This window comes from Anabrus simplex, chromosome 6, assembly GCF_040414725.1.
Source record: "Anabrus simplex isolate iqAnaSimp1 chromosome 6, ASM4041472v1, whole genome shotgun sequence".
NCBI classification, from domain to species: domain Eukaryota; kingdom Metazoa; phylum Arthropoda; class Insecta; order Orthoptera; family Tettigoniidae; genus Anabrus; species Anabrus simplex.
The window spans coordinates 300,342,331-300,365,574 of NC_090270.1; the positions used below are offsets into that span (position 1 = coordinate 300,342,331).

Sequence of the window (23,244 nt, forward strand, 5' to 3'; positions counted from 1 at the left end):
CATATAAACACACAAAAGTAATATGAATAGACATAGCATATACTGTGCCCATCCTACAATAAAACCATGGCCCTTGCTGCATTTTCAGGTGAAAGAGTCATTATGACCTGACTTAGAAGCGAGACTAACTGCTGAAGACAAGTTGAAATGTCTGCAAAAATACATGGCACAATAATTCACAGCAATAAACCTTAAGACAGCTTTTTGTGGTTATTCATGTCAAAGGTGGGAAATAGCAATACTGGTGTTGTAGTTGTCATCACAACGAATAATGTTTACCAATTATTGTGCTGAAACTTCTCAAATGGGCTAATTAACTTATGATACATTCCCATATTGTTGTAATGTCATCATATTTGATTTTTACTAAGTTTCAAATGGACTAACATTAAGTTTTGTCTGAAATGCGTAGTGTTTGTCTTTTTTTGCTGGTGAGTGTATTTATTTGATTACTGTTTCTATGAAGGAGCTATAATGAATGAATGAATAAATGGTGAGTTGCTACAACATCCCCAGTGCAAAGGGAAAGAGTGATAAACATAAAGCACGTAATTACAGGCCAGTCAGCTTGGTATGTGTTAAAAGTAAAAACTAGGAAAGCATTCTTTCTGATTATATTAGATGTGTTTTCAAAATTACTAACTGGTTTGACAGAAGGCAGTTGGGTTTAGGAAAGGTTATTCCAGTGAGGTACAACTCATAAGAATCCAACATGGTATAGCAAATATTATACACACAGGAGGTCAAATGGACTGTATTGCTATCAAATGAATTATTCAAGACTTTTGACAGGGTAGATCATGGGAAACTGCTGATGAAAACGAGGGTTATTAGACTAGACAAAAGAGTGGTTGAATAGGTAATTAAATTGCTAGAAAATAGAACTCAAAGAATTACAGTAGGTGAAACATTATCTGATCCTGTAATAATCAAGAATGGGGTCCTACAGTGCAGTACTACTGGGCCTTTATGTTTTTGTGCATATATTATATATAAATGACATGAGTAAATAACTGGAATCACACATAAGGCTTTCTGCACAAAATGTTACACTACTGTCATCATCATGATAATCATCATAATTTTTCAATTCCAGTTTCCCAGGTGTGGTGTAGAAGCGCTTGCCATCTCGACCTGTAATTATACGTCTTCTGTTTCAGGACATCTTCCCATCTGAGACCTCTCTCCTCCACATCTGAATTTACAGTCTCTATACTGCATTTTCTTGGACTTCCCCTCATTCTTTTTCCTTGGACAGTAAGGTCAAAATATTTGCTGGCAGGTCTTTCACTGTTCATTCTCATAATGTGACCATACCATTGAAGTCTGTGCTTCTTTATTACACTGGTAATAGTAACCTCAAAGCTACCTTCCTGTTTACTTCATTCCTGATTTTGTTCCTTTGAGTAGGTGAATTCACAGGTTTAAAGAATCTCATTTCTGTTGCCTCAATTCTGCTCTAGACATTGTTTAGCATAGCACACACCTCTAAATCATATGTGATAATGGTACGAGGTAGGTGAGGTACAAGTTTGCTTTTGCTTTTTGTGGCATTTTTCAGTCACAGAGTAGCTTTCTGACTTTACAGTAAAAGTCTGATGCTTTGTGTGTCCTGTTGAGTATTTCCTGCTTGACAGTGTTGCTTTTGAGATTGTGTTTTCAAGGTATTTGAAGTGAGAAACTGCTTCTAATTTTGTTCCTTTCAAGGTGAAGTTTGAGTTTATTCTTTCCCTATCAATGGTCACTTCTACACTCTTTGTTTGACTCATGTTCAGCTCAAAGTTATTGAAAATATTGTATCTTTCCGTCAATTTTTTCTGTACTTTAGCTCTTGTTTCTACCCATAACAGCACACCATCAGCAAATACCAGGGCAATATTTCATTCTCCTTTTTCTTGACAGACTTGTCCATTACTATTATGAAAAATAGTGGTGATAGAGCACTTCCATTCTGGACACCTCACTTTTTCTCAGACCATTTTGACCATCTACTGCCTATCTGAACACAGCTGTATTAATTCATGTATAGCATCTTTACTTTGCCAGTCAGATACTTCAGCACTTTGAAGTCTTCCAGACATTTCCATATCTTGTTCCAAGGGACACTCTCATAGGCCTTTTCAATTACAGGATGGTGTAAATAAGTCAGAGGATTGTGACTTCGACGAAGTTGTGAAATGGACAGCAGATGATGTTAAACAGGGTGAAAATGCAGATTATAAGTTTCACCAAGATAAGATGTTTCTCAGCTTTAATTACTGAATTGATGGGGTGACAGTAACTCATGGAGGTCATTGTAAGTACCTGAGTATTAATATAAAGGATCTTCATTGGGGTAACCAAATAAATGGAATTGTAAATGAAGGTTCAGATCTCTTCACGTGGATTTGAGGGTATTTATGGGTTTCTAGCAAGGATATAAAGGAGAGTGCTTGTAAGACACTGGTAAGACCTCAGTTTGTGTATGTTTCTAGTGCGTGGGACCCTCACCACGATTACTTCATTCAAGAACTGAAAAAGATCCAAAGGAAAGCAGCACAATTTGTGCTGAGTGATTTCCATCAAAAGAGTAGTAGAACAAAAACTTTGAAAACTTCAGGCTTGGAAGATCTGGAGGTAAGGAGATGGACAGCTTAACTGAGTGGAATGTTCTGAGATGTCAGTGGAGAGATGGCTTGGAATTAGATTAGTAGATTAATAAGCTTGAGTGTAGTTTTTAAAAGTAGGGAATATCATATTATGATAAAGATGGAATTCAGGAGGATAAACTCAGGCAAATACTCATTTATTTAAAGAGAAATTAGGGATTAAAATAATTTACCAAAGTAAATGTTTGATGAATTTCCAACATCTTTGAAATCTTTTACGAAAATACTAGGTAAAGAATGATAGGGAATCTGTCACCTAGACAATAGCCCTAAATGCAGATCAATGGTGAGTGGTTGATTGAACAAGTAATGAAAACTGGCATTACCACGACTAAAGTGATGTCAGTAGGGAAGAAAGCTATGAGAACTGAATGTCAGTTTGGGAATATAGAACTGAAACAGTATATAGGACGAGTATTCTCCCAGGATGGTAGTGCAGGAAGTGAGATGTAGAAAAACTAACACAGTAAATACAGTAAATGTGACAAATCAGCAGCAATAACTTTAACAACTCCAACAACAAACGCAAATGTAAAACAATAACCGTGAAATAACAAACTCGGGCAAGACAAACACTGAATCACTTGATAACGTCTCCTTCTTGTGCCTTATACTGTACTTAGCAATAGAGCAAACATATGATATCTCCTCCTCCTCCTTTGCGTTTTTGTTAATTCAACTCATTGTTGGATTTCTTCTTCTTCTTGAAAGATTAATGAGCACTTTATCATTGTCGGATTTGAAAATAAGGTTTAGGACGTTGTGAAAAACACCTGATATCACAGAATGTGCTGTGTTGGTTACGCGGAAGTTCAATACTGAGAGTTCTAAGAGTTATTACAGACCATGGTTGTTTGATTTGGTCGTCATGCCATGGTTACTCAAAGCGTTTTGTTAGTTGCGATGCCATTTTACTTCAAATTTTTTCCACTCGAATGGCAGGAAGCACAAAATGTTGCAAACGTAAATTTGAGGATTTTAATACATTGTAAGCATAGGAAATCTCAGGGGACCAACAAAAAATGTTGTAAAGGTCGGGAAAACATAAAAACCGGGAATGTAAATGCGGGGTAATACTGTATAAGAAAACATAAAAGTCCAATAATACTGCTCTGCAGGACCTGCCTCTTAATCATTACAGGATCAGGTAACATTTCACCTAGTCTAATTCTCTGAGTACTGAAAATGAATGAAAACCTACAACCAGTCTTTGACCAGGTCAGGGATGTAATGAATGAATGAACCATGTATAGGCTATTATTACAATGGGGTTGCAAAACCCAAAGTGATTTATGAATGACTGATAAATGATATGAAATGATCATGGAGAGTGTTGCTGGAATGAAAGATGACAGGGAAAACTGGAGTACCCGGAGAAAAACCTGTCCTGCCTCTGCTTTGTCCAGCACAAATCTCACCATGGAGTGACTGGAACCACGGTATCCAGCAGTGAGAGGCCGATGCGCTGCTGTCTGAGCCACGGAGGTTTTTCTCTGAGTACTATTTTCTAGAAATGTAGCTACCCATTCAACCACTCCTTTGTGTAGTCCAATTGCTCTCAGATTTGTCAGTAATCTCCCGTGATCTACCCTATCAAATGCCTTGGATAGGTCAATAGTAGTTTAACAAAGAGCTTAGGAAACTCATTTCACCTGCCACCTTATAGTGTGGTACACAAACCTGTGATGGTAGCAGCGAGACCCCACACTAGACAAAAGATGAGCACACACTGCACCCATATTGTGCTCACTTGCTGCTCATCCTCCAGCAGACAGGTAAACAGGCGTGTGAATGACTGCAACATACACAAATTACATTAATGATCACAAATTTCACACACTCTCTCTCTCATTCTCTCTCTCTCTCTCTCTCTCTCTCTCTCTTCATTACAGAATGTTATGCCTGTAAATTTATTAAACACCACTACAATCCAACAATTCTCTATTTGTTACTAGTTCTATGGCATTGTTTAGTTCTATACCACTTTTCATTAATTCATTACAAACTGAGTCTAAATATCGTCTTGGTCTCCTACTCCTCTTGCCTCTCATGACCAAGTCCATTATTATCCATTAATATCCTTGTACATTCACCTCAAATGACTCCATTTTATGTGTACAGCTTCATCCATTGTGTTCATTCCTAATGTAGCCTTTATTTCCTCAAGAAGGATGTATCAACAAGCTCAATTCAAAATCTGTAGTGTTCATTCAAGTTCCACCTCACATTCAACATTTTCATTTTACTAACAAGTTCATTTTAAGAATAATAAGACTGGCGTAATGACAAATATTTGGATTTTAACCGATACATACTGCACTAGTGTTACTCCAGTATATTGGGAATAAGACAAAGGTCTACAGTACAGGATATTATTAGCTACATAAAATCGTTAAACATACAATGAAGGTTCAAGGACAATTATACAATTCAAGAATACTGAATCAATACAGTTAGCCAGATCTCATACAAAGGTTTTAAATAGATGGTTAATAGATGAGTTTTGTCTATAAGTTTTAATGACAATGTTAATACTAAGATTTTAGACAATCATGTTTAAGCTTAAGACATAACATTTTAGTTGTTACATGAACAGTAAAATATCAGAAGACTTGTCACTCATGTGTGTAAAGCATATTTTAACTCAATAGAATATGTTCGTGATCTTATTAAACCTTGAGTAAATGTTATTTGGCTGATGATGCTCACTAAAAGGAACGAAACATGCACCATGTTAACAATTTAATACGAATGTAATTCCATATTAGCTTATAATGTACTGAATAGGAGGTCTATAATAAAATTATAATAATTTTGTATCACAAGAAAGCAGAAGACGTGAATATCACCTAACCCTCTCTTGGGAGAATTCCAGTTAGATCATGTCGCGATAAAGCAGAAATTTCATAAGGAAGTCCAAAATGTTGGGGTTCTCAGAGGGGCCAACCTCGACTTGGACCAATACTTATCTAAAGTGAAACTGAAAATCATCCCCAAGAGTAACTGTCGAAGGAAAAACCTTGCACGAAGTAGATATGATCCGGAAAAATAAAGGAGAACAAGGAGGAATGGGGCAAGTTAACCAGTGACCTAAGATGTCAGGACTGGAAGCAGGATGAGAGTGCTTGGCAACACTTTGTGGAAACTAGGAAGAAGGTGTACAAGGGGATCAAGAAAGTTAAGAAGGAATAAGGAGACCTACTACTCAGGAAGATAAATGATGACTCTGCTAAGAACAACATGAGAAACTATTATCGGATCTTCAGGGAGAAGCTAAACAGATATGACCCTCCAACTCTCCAACTTCATGACAAAAAAGGGAACATGGCATATAGTAATGGGGGCAACTGTAAGATGCTAGCAGAATATTTTAACGAACTTCTAAATTGCAAAGAACCATGCCAAAAGATGGCATTCGATGGTGGACCAAAGTCCCCTAACCCTGACTCTAAACCTCCATCTTTAAGCGAGATCCAGGCAATACTAACTCATATGGAACATTTCAAGGCATCAGGGAAAATCAGATAACAGCTGAATTATGGAAGTGTGCAAGCAAAAATGCAATTGTCTCACACCAAAAACTTTTTGAAGAAATATGGAAGAATGAGGTTATTCCCGACAAATGGAAAATGGCCCTGATACACCATCTTCACAAAAAAGGTTCAAAATCAGATCCCAACAACTACAGAGGGATTTCACTGGTGGACGTGACATATACGATATTGTCCAGAAAATTACTGCAAAGAGCTGAACCACAGTTGGATTGCCAACTTGAGGAGTATCAAGCAGGGTTTAGGTTGCCCTGAACAGATCTCAAACCTCAGAAACATTTTAGCATACCAGAAGCAGAGGGCAAAACCGTATATAGTGACTTTTATAGACTTCCAAAAAGCTTACGATTCCACAGACAGAGAGTCGTTGTTCAATATTTTGGAGGAATTTGGTTTAGACGGGAAAAATTTTAACATCATCAAGGAGATGCTCACAAATACGTCCTCTAAAGTCAGATTCACGAGCGAACTATCAGAACCTTTTGAGATCAGAACAGAGGTCCAGCAAGGGGATGGTCTCTCCCCCCTGTTGTTCAACTGTGCACTTGAAAAAATTGTGAGGGAAAGGAATAAAAGAATGAGAGGGGGAATGAGACTTGGAACAAAAAACATAGGAACCACGATTAAATGTTTGGCATTTGCTGATGACTTGGTGCTGCTCGCAGAAACATGGGAGGAAGCAAAGGAACAAATTGTCGAATTACAAGAGCAGGCGGGAAAGATAGGACTTAAGATTTCTTTCAAAAAGATGAAGATCATGATGAATATACTTGACACTCCTAAGACAATTAAAGTAGGAACTCAAAAAATAGAGGTAGTGAAGAGTTTCAAGTACCTAGGGAAATGGATTGAATGGAACAACCTTGAAGGAAAAGCAATGGAAGCAAGAAGGACCAAAATGGAACTAGCTTTCCAGAAAACTAAAAACACATACAATAAGAAAGCCCTCTCTTGGAACACAATAATAAGGCATTATAAGACAGCAATTAAGCCAGAAGCACACTAAGCAGCACAGACAATAGTCATGGGAAGGAAAGGGCAAATGGAGAAATTGGAAATCAAGGAGAGGAAAATTTTGAGGAAGATCATGGGTCCCAAATTCCAAAATAACAAACAAAGTTTTTATAGAAACGAAGCCGTCTATGTAATGTTGGAGATACTCTTGGATACCACAAGGAAAAGGAGGATTGATTTCCATGGACATATATTCCAAATGAATCCTGACAGATTAACTAAACAGACCTTTGACTTCTTTTACAAAAAGAGATAGGAAGTAGGTGATAGGGATATACGCTCTGATGGCCTTCACTTAAACCGCAGTGGTACATAAAAGTTAGAAAACTTGTTTAGAAGGGTTATAGGGAGGTACATTCAGGGAAATGGGGTGGTCTAGGGAGCGGTGATAAGAGTACAGTCAGTGATCTGAAAGTCAAATAGGGATGACATAAAAATGTTAGTGTTGAACTGTAGAAGTATTGTAAAGAAAGGAATAGAATTAAGTAATTTAATAGATATATACTTACCAGATATTGTAATAGGAGTTGAATCATGGCTGAGAAATTATATAAAGGATGCAGAAATTTTCTCACCGAACTGGAGAGTTATCGTAGAGATAGGATAGGAATGATGGGAGGGGGAGTATTCATTCTGGTGAAATTCTAGGTGTACGGCTCATTTCTAAAGATAATAGGCAACTTGATGTCTTTGGAGTGTACACACCGGGAAAAGGTAGCACTGACATGGATTCAGAATTATTTGATAAGATAATCAGCTATGTGGGAAACGACATGGAAAGGAATGTGATTGTAGCGGGAGATCTTAATTTACCAAATGTTAATTGGGAAGGTATGCAAACGACAGGAAGCATGATCAACAAATGGCAAATAAGTTAATATAGGAAGGACAGCTGATTCAGAAAGTGATGGAATCAACAAGAGGGAAGAATATCCTAGATGTAGTGCTGGTAAACCCTTATGAGCTCTATAGAGAAACCGAAGTAATAGATGGTATTAGTGACCATGAAGCTATTTTTGTCGTAGTTATGAATAAATGTGATAAAAAGGAAGGTTGTAAAAGTAGGACTATTAGGCAGTACCAAATGGCTGATAAAGCAGACATGGGAGAGTTTAAAAATAGTAACTATGATCAGTGGAAAACAATAAATAAAAATGTAAACAGACTCTGGGATGGATTTAAGCAATTGTTGAGGAATGTGGAAACAGGTTTGTACTTTAAAGATGGTAAGGAATGGTAAAGACCCACCTTATTATAATATAAAAATAAAGAGACTAAGTGCAGATTGGAAAGAAACAAAGTTAGAAATGGCAGTGGAAATAAGGAGAAACTGAAGGAACTTACTAGGAAATTGATTCTAGCAAAGAAGTCAGCTGAGGATAACATGATGGCAAGCATAATTGGCAGTCATACAATTTTTTTTTTGCACCGACACATGGCGTTTTATGGCGATGATGGGACAGGAAAGGGCTAGTACTGAGAAGGAAGTGGCCATGGCCTTAATTAAGGTACAGCCCCAGCATTTGCCTGGTGTGAAAATGGGAAACCACGGAAAACCATCTTCGGGGCTGCCGACAGTGGGGTTCAATCCCACTATCTCCTGAATACTGGATACTGGCCGCATACAAATTTTAGTAAAAAATGGAAGAGTATGTATAGGTACTTTAAGGCTGAAACAGGTTCCAAAAAGGACATTCCAAGAATCAATTAATGAACAAGGGGAGTGTGTATGTGAGGCTCTTCAAAACAGCAGAAGTATTCAGTCAGCAGTGTGTAAATATTGTAGGTTACAAGGATAATGTCGAGATAGAGGAAGAGACTAAGGCCAAAGAAGTAATAAAATTTACATATGATAACAATGACATTTACAATAAGATACAAAAGTTGAAAACTAGAAAAGCGGCCGGAATTGATCAGATTTCTGGGGATATACTAAAGACAATGGGTTGGGATATAGTACCATATCTGAAGTACTTATTTGATTATTGTTTGACCGAAGGAGCTATACCAGATGAATGGAGAGTTCCTATAGTAGCTCCTGTGTATAAAGGAAAGGGTGATAGACATAAAGCTGAAAATTACAGGCCAGTAAGTTTGACATGCATTGTATGTAAGCTTTGGGAAGGCATTCTTTCTGATTATATTAGACATGTTTATGAAATTAATAACTGGTTCGATAGAAGGCAATTCGGTTTTAGGAAAGGTTATTCCACTGAAGCTCAACTTGTAGGATTCCAGCAAGATATAGCAGATATCTTGGATTCTGGAGGTCAAATGGACTGTATTGCGATTGACCTGTCTAAAGCATTTGATAGGGTGGATCATGGGAGACTACTGGCAAAAATGAGTGCAATTGGACTAGACAAAAGAGTGACTGAATGGGTTGCTATATTTCTAGAAAATAGATCTCAGAGAATAAGGGTAGGTGAAGCTTTATCTGACCCAGTAATAATTAAGAGGGGAATTCCTCAAGGCAGTATTATCGGACCTTTATGTTTTCTTATATATATATAAATGATATGAGTAAAGGAGTGGAATCGGAGGTAAGGCTTTTTGCGGATGATGTTATTCTCTATAGAGTGATAAATAAGTTACAAGATTGTGAGCAACTGCAACGTGACCTCGAAAATGTTGTGAGATGGACAGCAGGCAATGGTATGTTGATAAACGGGGCTAAAAGTCAGGTTGTGAGTTTCACAAATAGGAAAAGTCCTCTCAGTTTTAATTACTGCGTTGATGGGGTGAAAGTTCCTTTTGGGGATCATTGTAAGTATCTAGGTGTTAATATAAGGAAAGATCTTCACTGGGGTAATCACATAAATGGGATTGTAAATAAAGGGTACAGATCTCTGCACATGGTTATGAGGGTGTTTAGGGGTTGTAGTAAGGATGTAAAGGAGAGTGCATATAAGTCTCTGGTAAGACCCCAACTAGAGTATGGTTCCAGTGTATGGGACCCTCACCAGGATTACCTGATTCAAGAAAGCAGCTCGATTTGTTCTGGGTGATTTCCAACAAAAGAGTAGCATTACAAAAATGTTGCAAAGTTTGGGTTGGGAAGAATTGGGAGAAAGAAGAAGAGCTGGTCGACTAAGTGGTATGTTCCGAGCTGTCAGCGGAGAGATTGCGTGGAATGACATTGGTAGACGAATAAGTTTGATTGGCGTTTATAAAAGTAGGAAGGATCACAATATGAAGATAAAGTTGGAATTCAAGAGGACAAACTGGGGCAAATATTAATTTATAGGAAGGGGAGTTAGGGATCGGAATAACTTACCAAGGGAGATGTTCAATAAATTTCCAATTTCTTTGAAATCATTTAGGAAAAGGCTAGGAAAACAACAGATAGGGAATCTGGCACCTGGGCGACTGCCCTAAATGCAGATCAGTATTGATTGATTGATTGATTGATTGACTGATCGATCAATTGATTGATTGATTTATTGATTGATTGATTGATTGATTGATTGATTGATTGATTGATTGATTGATTGATTGATTGATTGATTGATTGATTGATTGAGTTACCTAGCAATATCAGAAAATCAAATGTATCACTTACAATTTGCCATAAACAGCCTGTGATAGACTGGCTAATTTTCATAATGTTAATTTCTGTGAATGCTGTGGAGTGAGACATTGTCACATCAAAGAATAATAGGTGTATTGCGCTTTCATTGGAGTACAAAATTAACCATATTATATGGGAGTACATTAAGGATCCATACAGTAAAAGACGAATAAAGATACCTTATTTTAAGCAGTAAAAATTCAGGAGTCAAAATGGCTCCATACAGACATCCGAAGGAGGTCGGTACTGCAAGTCATTCTTAGTGTTAAAATACACCATTATAATACCATATTTAAAGGATATTGCTTAAGTGATATACACAGAAAGAATACTCCACTGTTTAACAGAGACCAAAGCATACTTGGCAAGTGAAAGTACAGCTCCTTATACAGTAGGTGTTTATTTTTGCCTCTGATGTGTGTTTGCTATCTGTGGTATTAATTCCCCACTCTCTCTTGCCTGTCCCGTTGAAGGAGAAACCTTCAAATACTAGGCAGGAAGAATGTATCAACTCGACAAATAGACTACAGACCTGTAAATAAGGTAATGCAATTGTAAAATATATGCTGAGTTTCATAAAAGTATGTTCTGTAGTTTCATGTGATTTCGAACAATCATACATACAAACATACGAACAGATAGAAATTGAACTTGTGGTCTCTAATGCCTTTATATGACATGGAAAGGACTTTTATTCAAACAAAATAATTTTCATAATGTGCAGGCAAAGTATAATTTTATTTACAGAGATGAGATTACATAATACTACATAAGAATATATTCTACTACCAGGTATAATAAAATTCAATACTCAAAATTCTAGGGATGGCAGAGGAGAGCAACAGAAATATACTGTATTTTACTAAATAATCATAGGTCGGAAATTGATCATTGACAATGAATTATTACATTACAATTTAATTGTAGAAAAGGTCTGGGCTCCTGCTGCAAAACTATTGGCCCCTTAAGGAATATGGACTAGAAATTAAAAAAAAAAATTTCATTAACCAGTATCTGATACAAACAGATAATAATTCAAGAACTGCGTCAACACTCTTGGCAATGGAATGTTCTGATGTCTAAAACGTGCCCTACGCCATTCATCACTTTCAAGGACGGAAACAAGAAAGTTCATGTAGCGAAATATGTTAGAAGCAATTAAGATCTTGTTGAGTCATAGGAGGGCATAACTGTTGAAGTGGAAAGTTGCAAAATTTAGGCATGCTGGTGTCCACCTTCAAAATTTGTGCTTGATAGATATTCCTCAACTCATAAACTGAGAGCTGAAATTCTGAATCTATGAAATTTGACATGTATCACCAGAGAAGATGAAGGTAATGGTGTTTGAAGATGACATAATGGCATGGGGTAATGGAGATGAAGTTCAGCAAAGGGTGAAAGCATGGACAGAAGGGGGTGTATTCTGCCCGAAGGCAGGTCCGAACCTCCGTAGAGGTGTACCTGAGCCAGAGTTATGTACGGTAGGGTGGCCAGTTCCTTTCTGCTCCTCCATTCCCTTACCCCCCACCAACAGCGTGTGGCAACCTATCCAAATCCTGACCATGCCCAATGTTGCTTAACTTCGGAGATCTCACGGGATCCGGTGTTTCAACACGGTTACGGCCAAAGCAGGGGAATAAAATCAAAATTTCAATGTGAAGAAGAGGGAAAAACACAGAAAAACAAGGAAAAAGCACTGATCACAGTAGATATACTGCTTGGAGGAGAACTAAATATTGCAAATACTTAGGAGGTATAACAGAGGAAGGTGGTAGAAACAAAACAAGAGATCTGGTAATGAGAAAGACAGGCACATACATTTCTTCAAAGCATTAGAAGCATGATCTGGAGTGAGGATGTACACCAGGAAATCAAGTGAATTATAAACCATATACCTATTATTTTCCAGTGCTGACTTATACATCAGAAACATGGGTAATGAGAGAAACAGATATCAGAAGTATATAGGCAAGTGAAATTAAATTCTGGAGGGGCAGAATGAGACGTGGTGGCGCTGGCGGCAGCAGTAGTGGCAATGCCAGTGATGGCGGTGGTGGTGGTGGCGATGGCAGTGGTGGTGGTTTTAAGAGGAAGCACAACTGGGAAACCATCCTCTAACAACTCTAATCAGGGGGTAAAAATGGAAAGGGTTCGGCAATTCAAAAGATGAAGGTATCGGCCAAAGAAAGATAAGGGCCACGGAAATGAAAGACTCCCTAGGATTCGTAAACCTAATACCATCAGGGTCAGAAAAGAACAAGATTTGACCAAGGGACGTCGGACAGGATAGATGGAAGTTAGGAGCCTGGCACGTAAGTGGAAGAAATGCCAGGACTCAGCTAAGGGCCTTGTGGTCGTCAACCTATGCTCCCAAGTTAAGAGCCCCAGAGGGAGCAGAATGAGAATTACAAGAGACAAAGTGAAAAATGAGAAGGTGAGGGAAATACTGAACGATGAACCCTTACAAGAGAGGAAAAAGAAATGCCACTACAGTAAGATAAGTTAGTATTGGCATGTCAAACAAATGGAGGCTTCAAAGAATTACACAGAAAAATTCACACGATGGAAGTGTGTGGCCAGAGACTGAGGGGAAGACCGACAGACAGACAGTTGAAGAGAATGAAGGTCTGTGTGAGAAGAGAGCAGAAAATGAACAGGGTGTAAAAAGAGAATTGGTGGAATGACAAGAAATATTAAAAATATACCTGGTCAGTGGCAAGAAACTGCACTTAATGATGATGATGATGATGATGATGATGATGATGATGATGATGACTGCTAGTCTGATGATTACACTATAACAGATCAAACTGTACAAGTACATGTAAACTTTTATCATTTAGGAAAACTGAATAAGATGTTGATGTATTATGTAAGAAACAATTAACGAAAGCAAGAGCAATTTTTCTGTGCTTATATCCAAATTTGTCTAAATGAAAAAGTTACCTGTCTGTGAATCAGTGGTAGAGTATCGGGCTCCTGATCCCATGATAGTGGGTTCAAACCGGGCAGAGGTAGTCAGATTTTTGAAGGGCGGAAAAGGAATTTGTTCAACACACTCTGTTGTACAATGTCAGCATGTAAAAGATCTCTGGTGACACATTTAGTGTTTACCAAACAAAATTCATTTTTAAAAAAATCAGCCATAGACACCCAAGGATATTTGGTTTACTTTGCCATCTAGCAGGCCTAGAGTAAAACAAAACATAAAATGATGAGCAGACAGTCATATGGCATCAAATTAAAAAATGTCTGCACACAGTAGCTGAGACCATATGATTATTATGATTACTATCTGTCATTCAAATCCTCATTTTACCAGACACTCAGTATTTCATTACCTATAGGAGGGATACTCACATGAAATAAATGTAATTCAGAGGACTCCACAAAACGACGACAGTAATGAGTTACATAGTAAAGTGTTGGTGGAACAAGCCATTCAATGATCTCATCTACAAGCTCCATCTGTTCCTGCAAGAGCTTCTTTTTTAGAACATTGATGTAGGAAGCATATAAAGTCACCCAGCCAAGTTGATGAGGTTCCAAATAGATCATCCCACAACGAGACACAGTAGCAGGAGAAGCTTGTTCTAAATCTGCAGGCTCAAATATCATATTCATCTTATTTGTCATCTGAAAAGCCACATAACAAAACCATTAATTAATCTAAAGAGATAAACTAATCATGTAAGGTATATAATAAGTAACATTGAGGAATATTTGCAAATCCATATTTCTAATACAGTCACATATCACAGTTCTTTCGAATTTCAACATTTTAACGGCAATTTTCATTTCTGTTCAGAGATAGTAATAATCTTTAGTAATTAGGATATGTTTGAATGCAGTTTAGAATTATTCTAGTGTAGTTATTTTATTCAAAATTAGCGTGCACATTATAATAATGTGAAATATTTTTGTAGTAGGGGAAAAATCTCTCTAGAAATTTAGCCCTTACCAGAATTCTATTTTTGTAATTAGGATATGTGTAACTGCAGTTTATCACTGTAGCATAACTATTCTTATTGGACAGTATCTTGTTTGCTTTTCCTGTTTGCAAAACAAAAAAAAATTTAAATGTGCTTTACGTGGCACCAACAAAGATAGGTTTTATGGCGATGATGGGATAGGAAAGGGCAAGGAGTGGGAAGGAAACAGCCATGGCCTTAATTAAGGTACAGCCCCAGCTTTTGCCTGGTGAGAAAATGGGGCAACCACAGAAAACCACCTTCAGGGCTGCCGACAGTGGGATTCGAACCCACTATCTCTTGAATGCAAGCTTACAGTTGTGCGTCCCTAACCACATGCCCCACTAATAATAATAATAATAATAATAATAATAATAACAGTAAAAATACCATATTTGCGCGAATAATACCCGCACATTAAAAAAAAATTGGGGCGCGAAATTGGGGTGCGGGTTTTATTTGCGTCAATGTTGGAATTTTTTTTTCAAAATCAGCCTTCCTAAATTTAGGGTGCAGGATTATTCGGTGGCGGGTATTATTCACCTAAATACGGTGGCGGGGATCATTCGCGTAAATACCCGTATTCACACGAATAATACCCGCACATTTTTTTAAAAATTTGAGGCACGAAATTGCAATAATTTTTTGCGTCAAAGTTGGCATTTCTTTTTTTATTTTTTTATTTTTTTTCAAAATAGACCTACCTAAAGTTAGGGTGCGGGGATTATTCGGTGGCGGGGATTATTCGCGTAAATACGGTAATAGTAAAAATGTAAACTCGTGTTCTCATCCCAAGGTGGTGCAGCTCTTTTCAGGCACACTCCCAATGTACTGTAGGTGAGCTGCATATACCATTTCAACCCCATACTAGCCCTCCTGCCATTCTTAAATTTCTGCCAGTACCGGGAATCAAACCCGGGCCCCTGAGGACGACAACTAATAACACTAACAATAAAGCTATGGAGGCGGACATAATAGTAGTAATAATACTTTTTCTTTTTTTTAATTATTTTATTTTTATAATGAGGGAGTGTGGAAAATCTTCCATGACACACTTGTGAAGGGTTTGGACTCCACTAGCATGTGGGATCTTACCCATTAAAAACCACACACCCTTTTTCCATGATGTGCATCTCTGCCAAGGAACTACTCTCACATAACTTCAGGGCAGCATTGTGCTTTTACCTTCTCAGTTTTCTTCTTCCTTCATTTCTCCTTTACTGGCATTTGTAAGCATCCAGATCCCTATTTTTCTGTCGTAGGATACTTTATGCTTATACAACTATCTGATCCCAACATTTCTGGTTCTGTATCTTCACAAGAACAATCGATTCTGGCATCAGTTCTCCTTGCTCAACTTCTAAACACATGCTTTGTGTAGTCCAATGCTCACATACAAAAACAGTATGAAGTACATTGTCAGCATCATTGCAATAAATACACAATGGATCGCTTGCACTCTCTATTCTGTGTAGAAATTTTTCAAAATATCTGTGACCTCTCAAGAGCTGTGTAAGGTAATAGTTAACTTCACCATGTGCCTGTATTATCCAGTTTACTAAACATGGCATCATTCCACTTGTTGGCCGTAAGCCAGCTTCTTGGCACATTTTTTCCCTAATTCTCCTTGAGTATGCCAAGATTCCTGTTTCTCTAAGGCAAAAGTCAATTAGGAAGGGAATAGGAGTGGAAAGGAAGCGACCGTGGCCTTAATTAAGGTACAGCTCCAGCATTTGCCTGGTGTGAAAATGGGAAACCATGGAAAACCATCTTCAGGGCTGCCGACAGTGGGGTTCGAAGCTACTATCTCCCGAATACTGGATACTGGCCACACTTAAGTGACTGCAGCTATCGAGCTCGGTCCATATAGAAGTACTGACTGAACTATCAACATAAAAAGCCGTCTCTTGCTGGATTTCGGACCTTTCACATTGTTCAATAATCTGCTTAGAACAAACTATTCCAACTGAGGTGCTCCTACAGCCCCGGCTGGCCCCGGCAGCAGCCCCGGTGCTGTGCTGTAGCACCGTTGAGGTGGTCGGGGAAGGAGGAGAAGTGGCAGAGGCAGAACCACAGGTTGTCAAATTAGCGCGCAGCTTATGAAAACAATATTATGTATGATAGTTCGGTGAACACATAAACACACAATTTATTCTGTATATACATTGTGTTTGCCTTGACATACATTTAGCATTTAAGTCGCGTGTTGTCATCATTTTGCGGCAACTAATTTACCAATATTGGGTACAATTAATTTGCCAGTAGAAATTCTAAGTACAGCCTCTAAGTCAGCATCAGACAGAGAAGTCCTAGTTCTCCATTTACTTAAATTCAGAATTCAAAACATTTGTTCGCATGCATACGTTGTGATACACTTCCTTTAGTTTTGCCAAATTGCCACCTTTTCAATACAATAAAATATATAACAAACATATTTATTATGATGTTTACATGGTACATGTTTCGCTCCTTTTCGTGAGCATCATCAGCCAAACTATCATTAATCTAAGATTGTGTCAGATCATAAATCAATTCTTTTGGTTCAAGATTACTCGTATAAAACTAATTGACAATCTTATAACTTTTAAAAGTCACACAACAATAAAATTATGTCTTAAGTTAACACTTTTTGTCTAAAATCTTCTTCAGTGCAAACATTTTATCGCCGAAACTCATCCGGTGAACATCTTTTAAAATTGTTTAAAAATAAGAATAAAATAAAAAACTTTGAAATCTGGCTAGTTGTGTTGGTTCCCGTTGCTTAACTTGTATAATTGTCATTAAAACTTCATAACAGTATTGAATATTTTCTGCAGTTGATAATTGTCATTATGGTCGACAGACTTGTTCTCGATGCTGGAGTAACAATTATAAAATGTATTGGTATTAATTTATATTGTCAATGGGGTAAAATTATTCGTGAACAAACTTGTTGATGAAACACTTTTTGATGTGATATTGGATTTAAAATGTTCTCGAACGTTCCAATGGCTCGTTGGTGTATCTGTATTGAAAGATAAAAATTATATGTTTATGGTTTTGATTGTGTTCCTGTATAACATCTTATTGGAAGAATTGTCACTTACTTTTCCTTCTGCTGTGTAATTGTTTGGTGTTACTCCTAGCCTCTTGAGAACTACTTGTTATCCTGTTTGCACTTCTTGTGTTGTATGAGTGAGTGTGGATGAGTTTACGTTTTGGCGGGGAGGGGGAAGGGGAAGTTAAGGTAGGCAGCGCATTGGTAGCTGCAGTAGACTGTGGAGGGGATAGTCTAGGGGAAGTGAAGGGAGGAGTTGAGTTTGTTTGTGTCAATAAGCCATTAACTTTTATTGCATTAAAATGTTTATAGAATTTATTTATATCTAATTTGAGTATTTGTATTAGTTCCGGTAATTGTAACAAGATGGGATTCTTTATTTCTATTTCGTCATTTAGGTTTTTATTTTTATTGTATTGTTGATCCAAATTAATGTACATGTTTTCCAATTCCGTCATTTCTTTTCCTTTTTCTTCTCTTCTTAAGATTTTTAAATCCCTTTCAATAGTTGTAAAACTGTGTCCAGTTTCTTGCATGTATGTACGCATTGCAGAATGTTTCCTGTGTTTGGCTGCATTTACATGTTCCAGATATCTTATTATAAAGCTTCGGCCAGTCTGGCCAACGTATGAAAAATTGCACTGTGCGCACGTGAGCCTATATATTCCAGATCCTTGATATTGATTACTATTTGTATTAACTTTATTGTGGTTGAAGAAAACGTTTCGGTTCATGAGGGAGGATCGGATATGGAAGGGGTTGTGTTTGTTAGTTAAGATTAAAATTATACAAATTAAAAAAACTATTCTAAACTAATAACTTCGACAGTTTTCCGTTCTTGCACACTTGTCTTGATGGTATAGTGTTCCTTCTTTTTCTAGACCTTTCTTACTGTCCAGTGGAGAAGATTATGTAGATTGTTGGTCAAATTGTTCAATTTTAATTTAGTTGGATAGTTTGGAGTACGATCCCTATCCAATTATTCGTTGTACGAATTTTATTCGGAATCATTAAGTTGGGAAGTTTGGTGTACTACCCCTGTCCTATTCGGTCTTGTTCCAATGTTTACGCATTTGTATTTGTCTCCTCCTTCAGCACTTAAACGTCCCTTACTAACACATTTTAATTTTAATTATGAAATGTTTTATGCTTTTTCACCTAAGCTTTAAGCGAAACAGCTGATGATGATTGCTAAGCAATCTAAACATGTTCTGTAAGTTTTTAATGACATAAATTTAGCCGAAGGCTAAATAATAAAAAAGTATCGATCAGGTGGAACCTTTTACTTAATTGTTATCTCGATTACAATATTGATATGTAATGAAGTGGATAGTATGTAATTGTACCGAACATTGACGTAAATTTTAAGGCAAGTGCTTGAAGTCTAGGAAATTCTTGTGGATGAACACCTTTGTAAAAGGAAATTAATTCACCGTTGTAGTGGTAGTTCCTGTCATTTAGGATTGCATTACACTGTAGTTTTATCAACTCTGTTTGGAAATATGATGGTGATTTTTCAAGACGTGCTGAAAATGGGGTCATAAATATTTCAAGTTGAAGTGCCATATCATTCCTTTCTTTGAATCGGGCAATGAATTCAGAGTGCAAAGTCTGTAACAACGTCTGTTAGTCTCCAAGATTTTCATAAGTAGACAAATGTAATGATTTTAATGAAGAAAAATTGTCAAAATTTTCAGCTTCAAGCTGACTTTTCTATAACAAACTCTGCATTTTGAAAGCCTTAATTCTATCAAACATAGTGCTGATCAATTTGTTTCTCCCTTGCAATTAAATATTTAAATCATTCAAATAAGATGTCATGTCTGCCAAGAAAGCGAAGTCAGCTACCCATGTTTATTCCACAAAGTTGGTTGTGGAGAACCTTTCATCTCCATGAACAGAGCAATTTCTTCAATTATTGCAAAGAAGGTCGCTGGCCCTTTCGTGCAACTTAACCAGCGCACAATACAATAAAAGGGAATGTCGCTACATTCTGCCTCGAGATCTTTTAAAACTTCTTTGAACTGCCGATGGTTCAAACCTTGCTTTCTGCTTCTTGCACATTTTGACACAGTATCCATAACAGATTTAAAGTTGCAAAAGTTCTTTGTGCATAATTGTTCTTGATGTAAAACACAATGTACCGATAACATTGGAGGTAACCCAGCATCACGCACTTTCGTTTTGATGAGGCCTGTAAAACCTTGCCCACCCGACGACTTCGCTGGTGCTCCGTCAGTAGCAACACTAAACAGATTTCCGAGTGATAAGCCCATATCGTTCAATGCGTCCTCAACAGCTGCAAATATATCTGTGCCGGTGGTAGTATCTTTGAGGGAAATGATGTCCAGTAGTTCCTCAGTTATAACGAAATATTTTTCGACTCCCCTCACGAAAACAGATATCTGTGCCGTGTCACTTTTGTCAGTAGTCTCATCAAGAGCAATCAAGTACTTCTGGAAAGAGCCACATTTGTTCCACAATTGCTCGTTTTAGTCGGTACCAATTCCTGTACACGACGAGAGATCGTTTTTTTGACAAGCTTATCGCCTCAAAGTGGGCCACAGCACATGGACACAATACTTCCGAGCACTCTATTAAACATTCTCTTACAAATTCACCATCAGTAAAGGGTAGCCCAATTTTTGCTCGAACTGTGCCTTCTAAAGTGTTGGGTTCAAGTATATGTGGGACAAGGAGATAACATAATTATCTTTGTGCTTTCATCGCAGCACATCTAAGTCTAATTTTAAACAGTTCTTAATAATGCAAACCCCAAAACAAAAATAAATCCACTGAAATGAAATGGCGTATGGCTTTTAGTGCCGGGAGTGTCCGAGGACAACTTTGACTCGCCAGATTCAGGTTTTTTATTTGACGCCCGTAGGCGACCTGGGTGTCGTGATGAGGATGAAATGATGATGAAGATGACAGTTACACCCAGCCCCTGTGCCAGCTAAATTAACCAATTAAGGTTAAAATTCCCGACCCAGCTGGGAATCGGACCCGAGACCCTTGTGACCAAAGTTAACCATTTAGCCATAGAGCCAGACAACAAATCCACTAAAATGCATGTAAAATGATTCCTAATGAGTAAGTTATTACTTATTACTTATCTCTGAAGGACTTGGCAATTCCGATTTTAACTTAGCATTTCGTTCGGTTCTTGCTGCACCAACGTTATCATAGGTTGAAACACGTTTATTGTGGTAGTGTAGTCGAACAGTTGAATACTTTACGCTTAAAATGACATGACAAATTAATCACTGAGCTTTCCCTTCGGTATTGAGAACAAAATATGAATCCACCCATGAAGGATTAAACGACATTTTTAACGAAGGTGAAACCAACTGCTCCGCTATCTGTTCTATTGAATAGATTCCACTGAGAATGACACATGCTGAGAGAGAATGAGAATGAACGTACTGTCTCTTATGTACACATCCACCAACCACTGCGCAGGGTAGGTGGGGAAAGAGGGGAACGGTGCTGTTGAGTGCAGAGCTGGTGCGCCCCAACAATAAGTGCTCGAGTTGGAAAGGTCTGGCTTAGAACAATAGTTTATTTCTCCGCCTTGTCTGTCACACATTTAATATGATTCCAGAATGTAAGTTTGTTATCAAGTGTCACACCAAGATACTTCATGCTTCTAGATGTTTCGATCACTATTTTGTTCAACCCCTCATTGTAATGAGAGTCGTAATCCTTTTTCTTGTCAAAAGAACAATCTCTATTTTATGATCTGCCAGAAGTAATCCATGATTCACCATCCATTCTTTTACACATCACATCACTTGATTCAGCTTAAACTGAGCCCACTCCAAATCTCAAGTTACTATCAAAACAGCTACATCATCACTATCAAAGGGTACAGAAGGGTCTACCTATTCAATACCATCATCAGCATAACCCACTAACATAGTGTCTTCCGGCATCTCCAATCGCAACGAGCCGTCATACATGATGTTCCAAAGATTTTGGCCTAGCATAGACCTTTGTGCCACACCAGCTGTGAGATGTTTCATTCTCTGACTATCTTGTGTATAAAATAATAGACTGTGATCTTTCAAATAGCTTCTCATTACAAGATATTAGAATCATTCCATATTGACGGTTTTCACTTTATGAAGGAAATTTACTACGTCCCCCTATTCAATACAAACACATCTCCTTCATCAGATGGAGTAATAATAGTCAAACATGTTTCAACTCGTCAGAACCATCTTCAGTGAAAAAAGGCCAAAGTCAGTGGAGGCACATGCTTCCCGTAGTGCACCATCATTGCATTATCCTACATAAGAGGCTTGCAGTGGTATCCCAATGGCGCACTAGCCGCCAGCATCTTGGAAAGGTGTAGCAGTCCAACTGATGAGCCCACTGCTACACTGGGGGAAACACTGGTAATTTCACGATTGAAAAAACCTAAAGAGCTTAAATGTTTTTAACATTTACAATCGATGAAATTAAATTATGGTTTCCTTCTGGAAACCTTATTTTTGATAAAAACTAAAATTCTTTTGCATCAGTCCTTGTTTGGAGTCATTTCTGATGCGCCTTCTTTTTATGTTTACAAGCTGCTCTCACATCATCATTTCACCAAGATGTTAGCTTTTTCCCATCCTTACACACAGTTGGTCCTATTTCTAGTACAGCACCCCAAAATAAATAAATGAATGGCCCTCTGTGCCTGTAGCACTGCAGCTTTTCTTTTTTTTTTTTTTTTTACTTCACCTTTGGACGGGAAATTCTACAATAACCTTCTCCCTTGTGGAGAGGTTATTTGTCTGAATAGTGGGATGTACAAGGAGGAGATTAGAAGCAGAACACTATCATTTTTCTGTCCCAACACTTTCTGTTTCCAGCTCAATCATGGTTGAAATGGTAAGTAGGTGAAGCGTTGAAAAGAGCCTCGTGCGAAAATGGAAATCTATCAGCTGGAAATTACCATTACTTACTGTGATTTTATGGACACTGACAAGAATTAGGATTGTGTGAAACTCTCTGTTTTATTCAAAATAGCCTCTTGGTGCAGACTAATCATGCGTGAGCCCTTCGCCTCACTTCTGGATTTAAATATGTTTTGATTCACGTACAATTGCCCACTGCTATGTTCGTACAATTAACATCTTCACTTGCGTTTAAATTGCATAAATACCTTGGCTGATGTGGCTCTACTAGATAAATGGGTGGAAGGCAGTTTTTGTGTATTGAGTGTCTTCACTCTGAAAGTTGATACTAATTGTAAGAAAATTGGCAATTCCAAGACGTACGTATGCTGAGTTAATTTCCCCATATCATGAGTTATTTTGAATTTGATAATTAATTTTTCTTACTGTTGGATTTAAGTATCTAAAATATAGTCATTTTTTTAAGGTTTCTTGTAGGTTGCCATTGTTTATGACGATGATTGTAGTGGTGGTTTAAATTGGTAAAGAACTGGATTATCAGCCCC

The 23,244-nt window shown here is 37.6% G+C and overlaps 1 protein-coding gene across 1 annotated transcript in view; it reads right to left on the reverse strand.

Annotated features, from left to right (window-relative positions):
- Dnah3 (dynein heavy chain 3, axonemal) overlaps positions 1 to 23,244 on the reverse strand; it is a 912,075-nt gene that overhangs the window by 385,647 nt on the left and 503,184 nt on the right. The window contains exons 32-33 of the mRNA XM_068228454.1: positions 14,145 to 14,420; positions 4,329 to 4,443 (exon numbers count right to left, since the gene is read on the reverse strand). Of these exons, the coding sequence (XP_068084555.1) occupies positions 4,329 to 4,443; positions 14,145 to 14,420 (391 nt within the window). The remainder of the gene's footprint in view (positions 1 to 4,328; positions 4,444 to 14,144; positions 14,421 to 23,244) is intronic.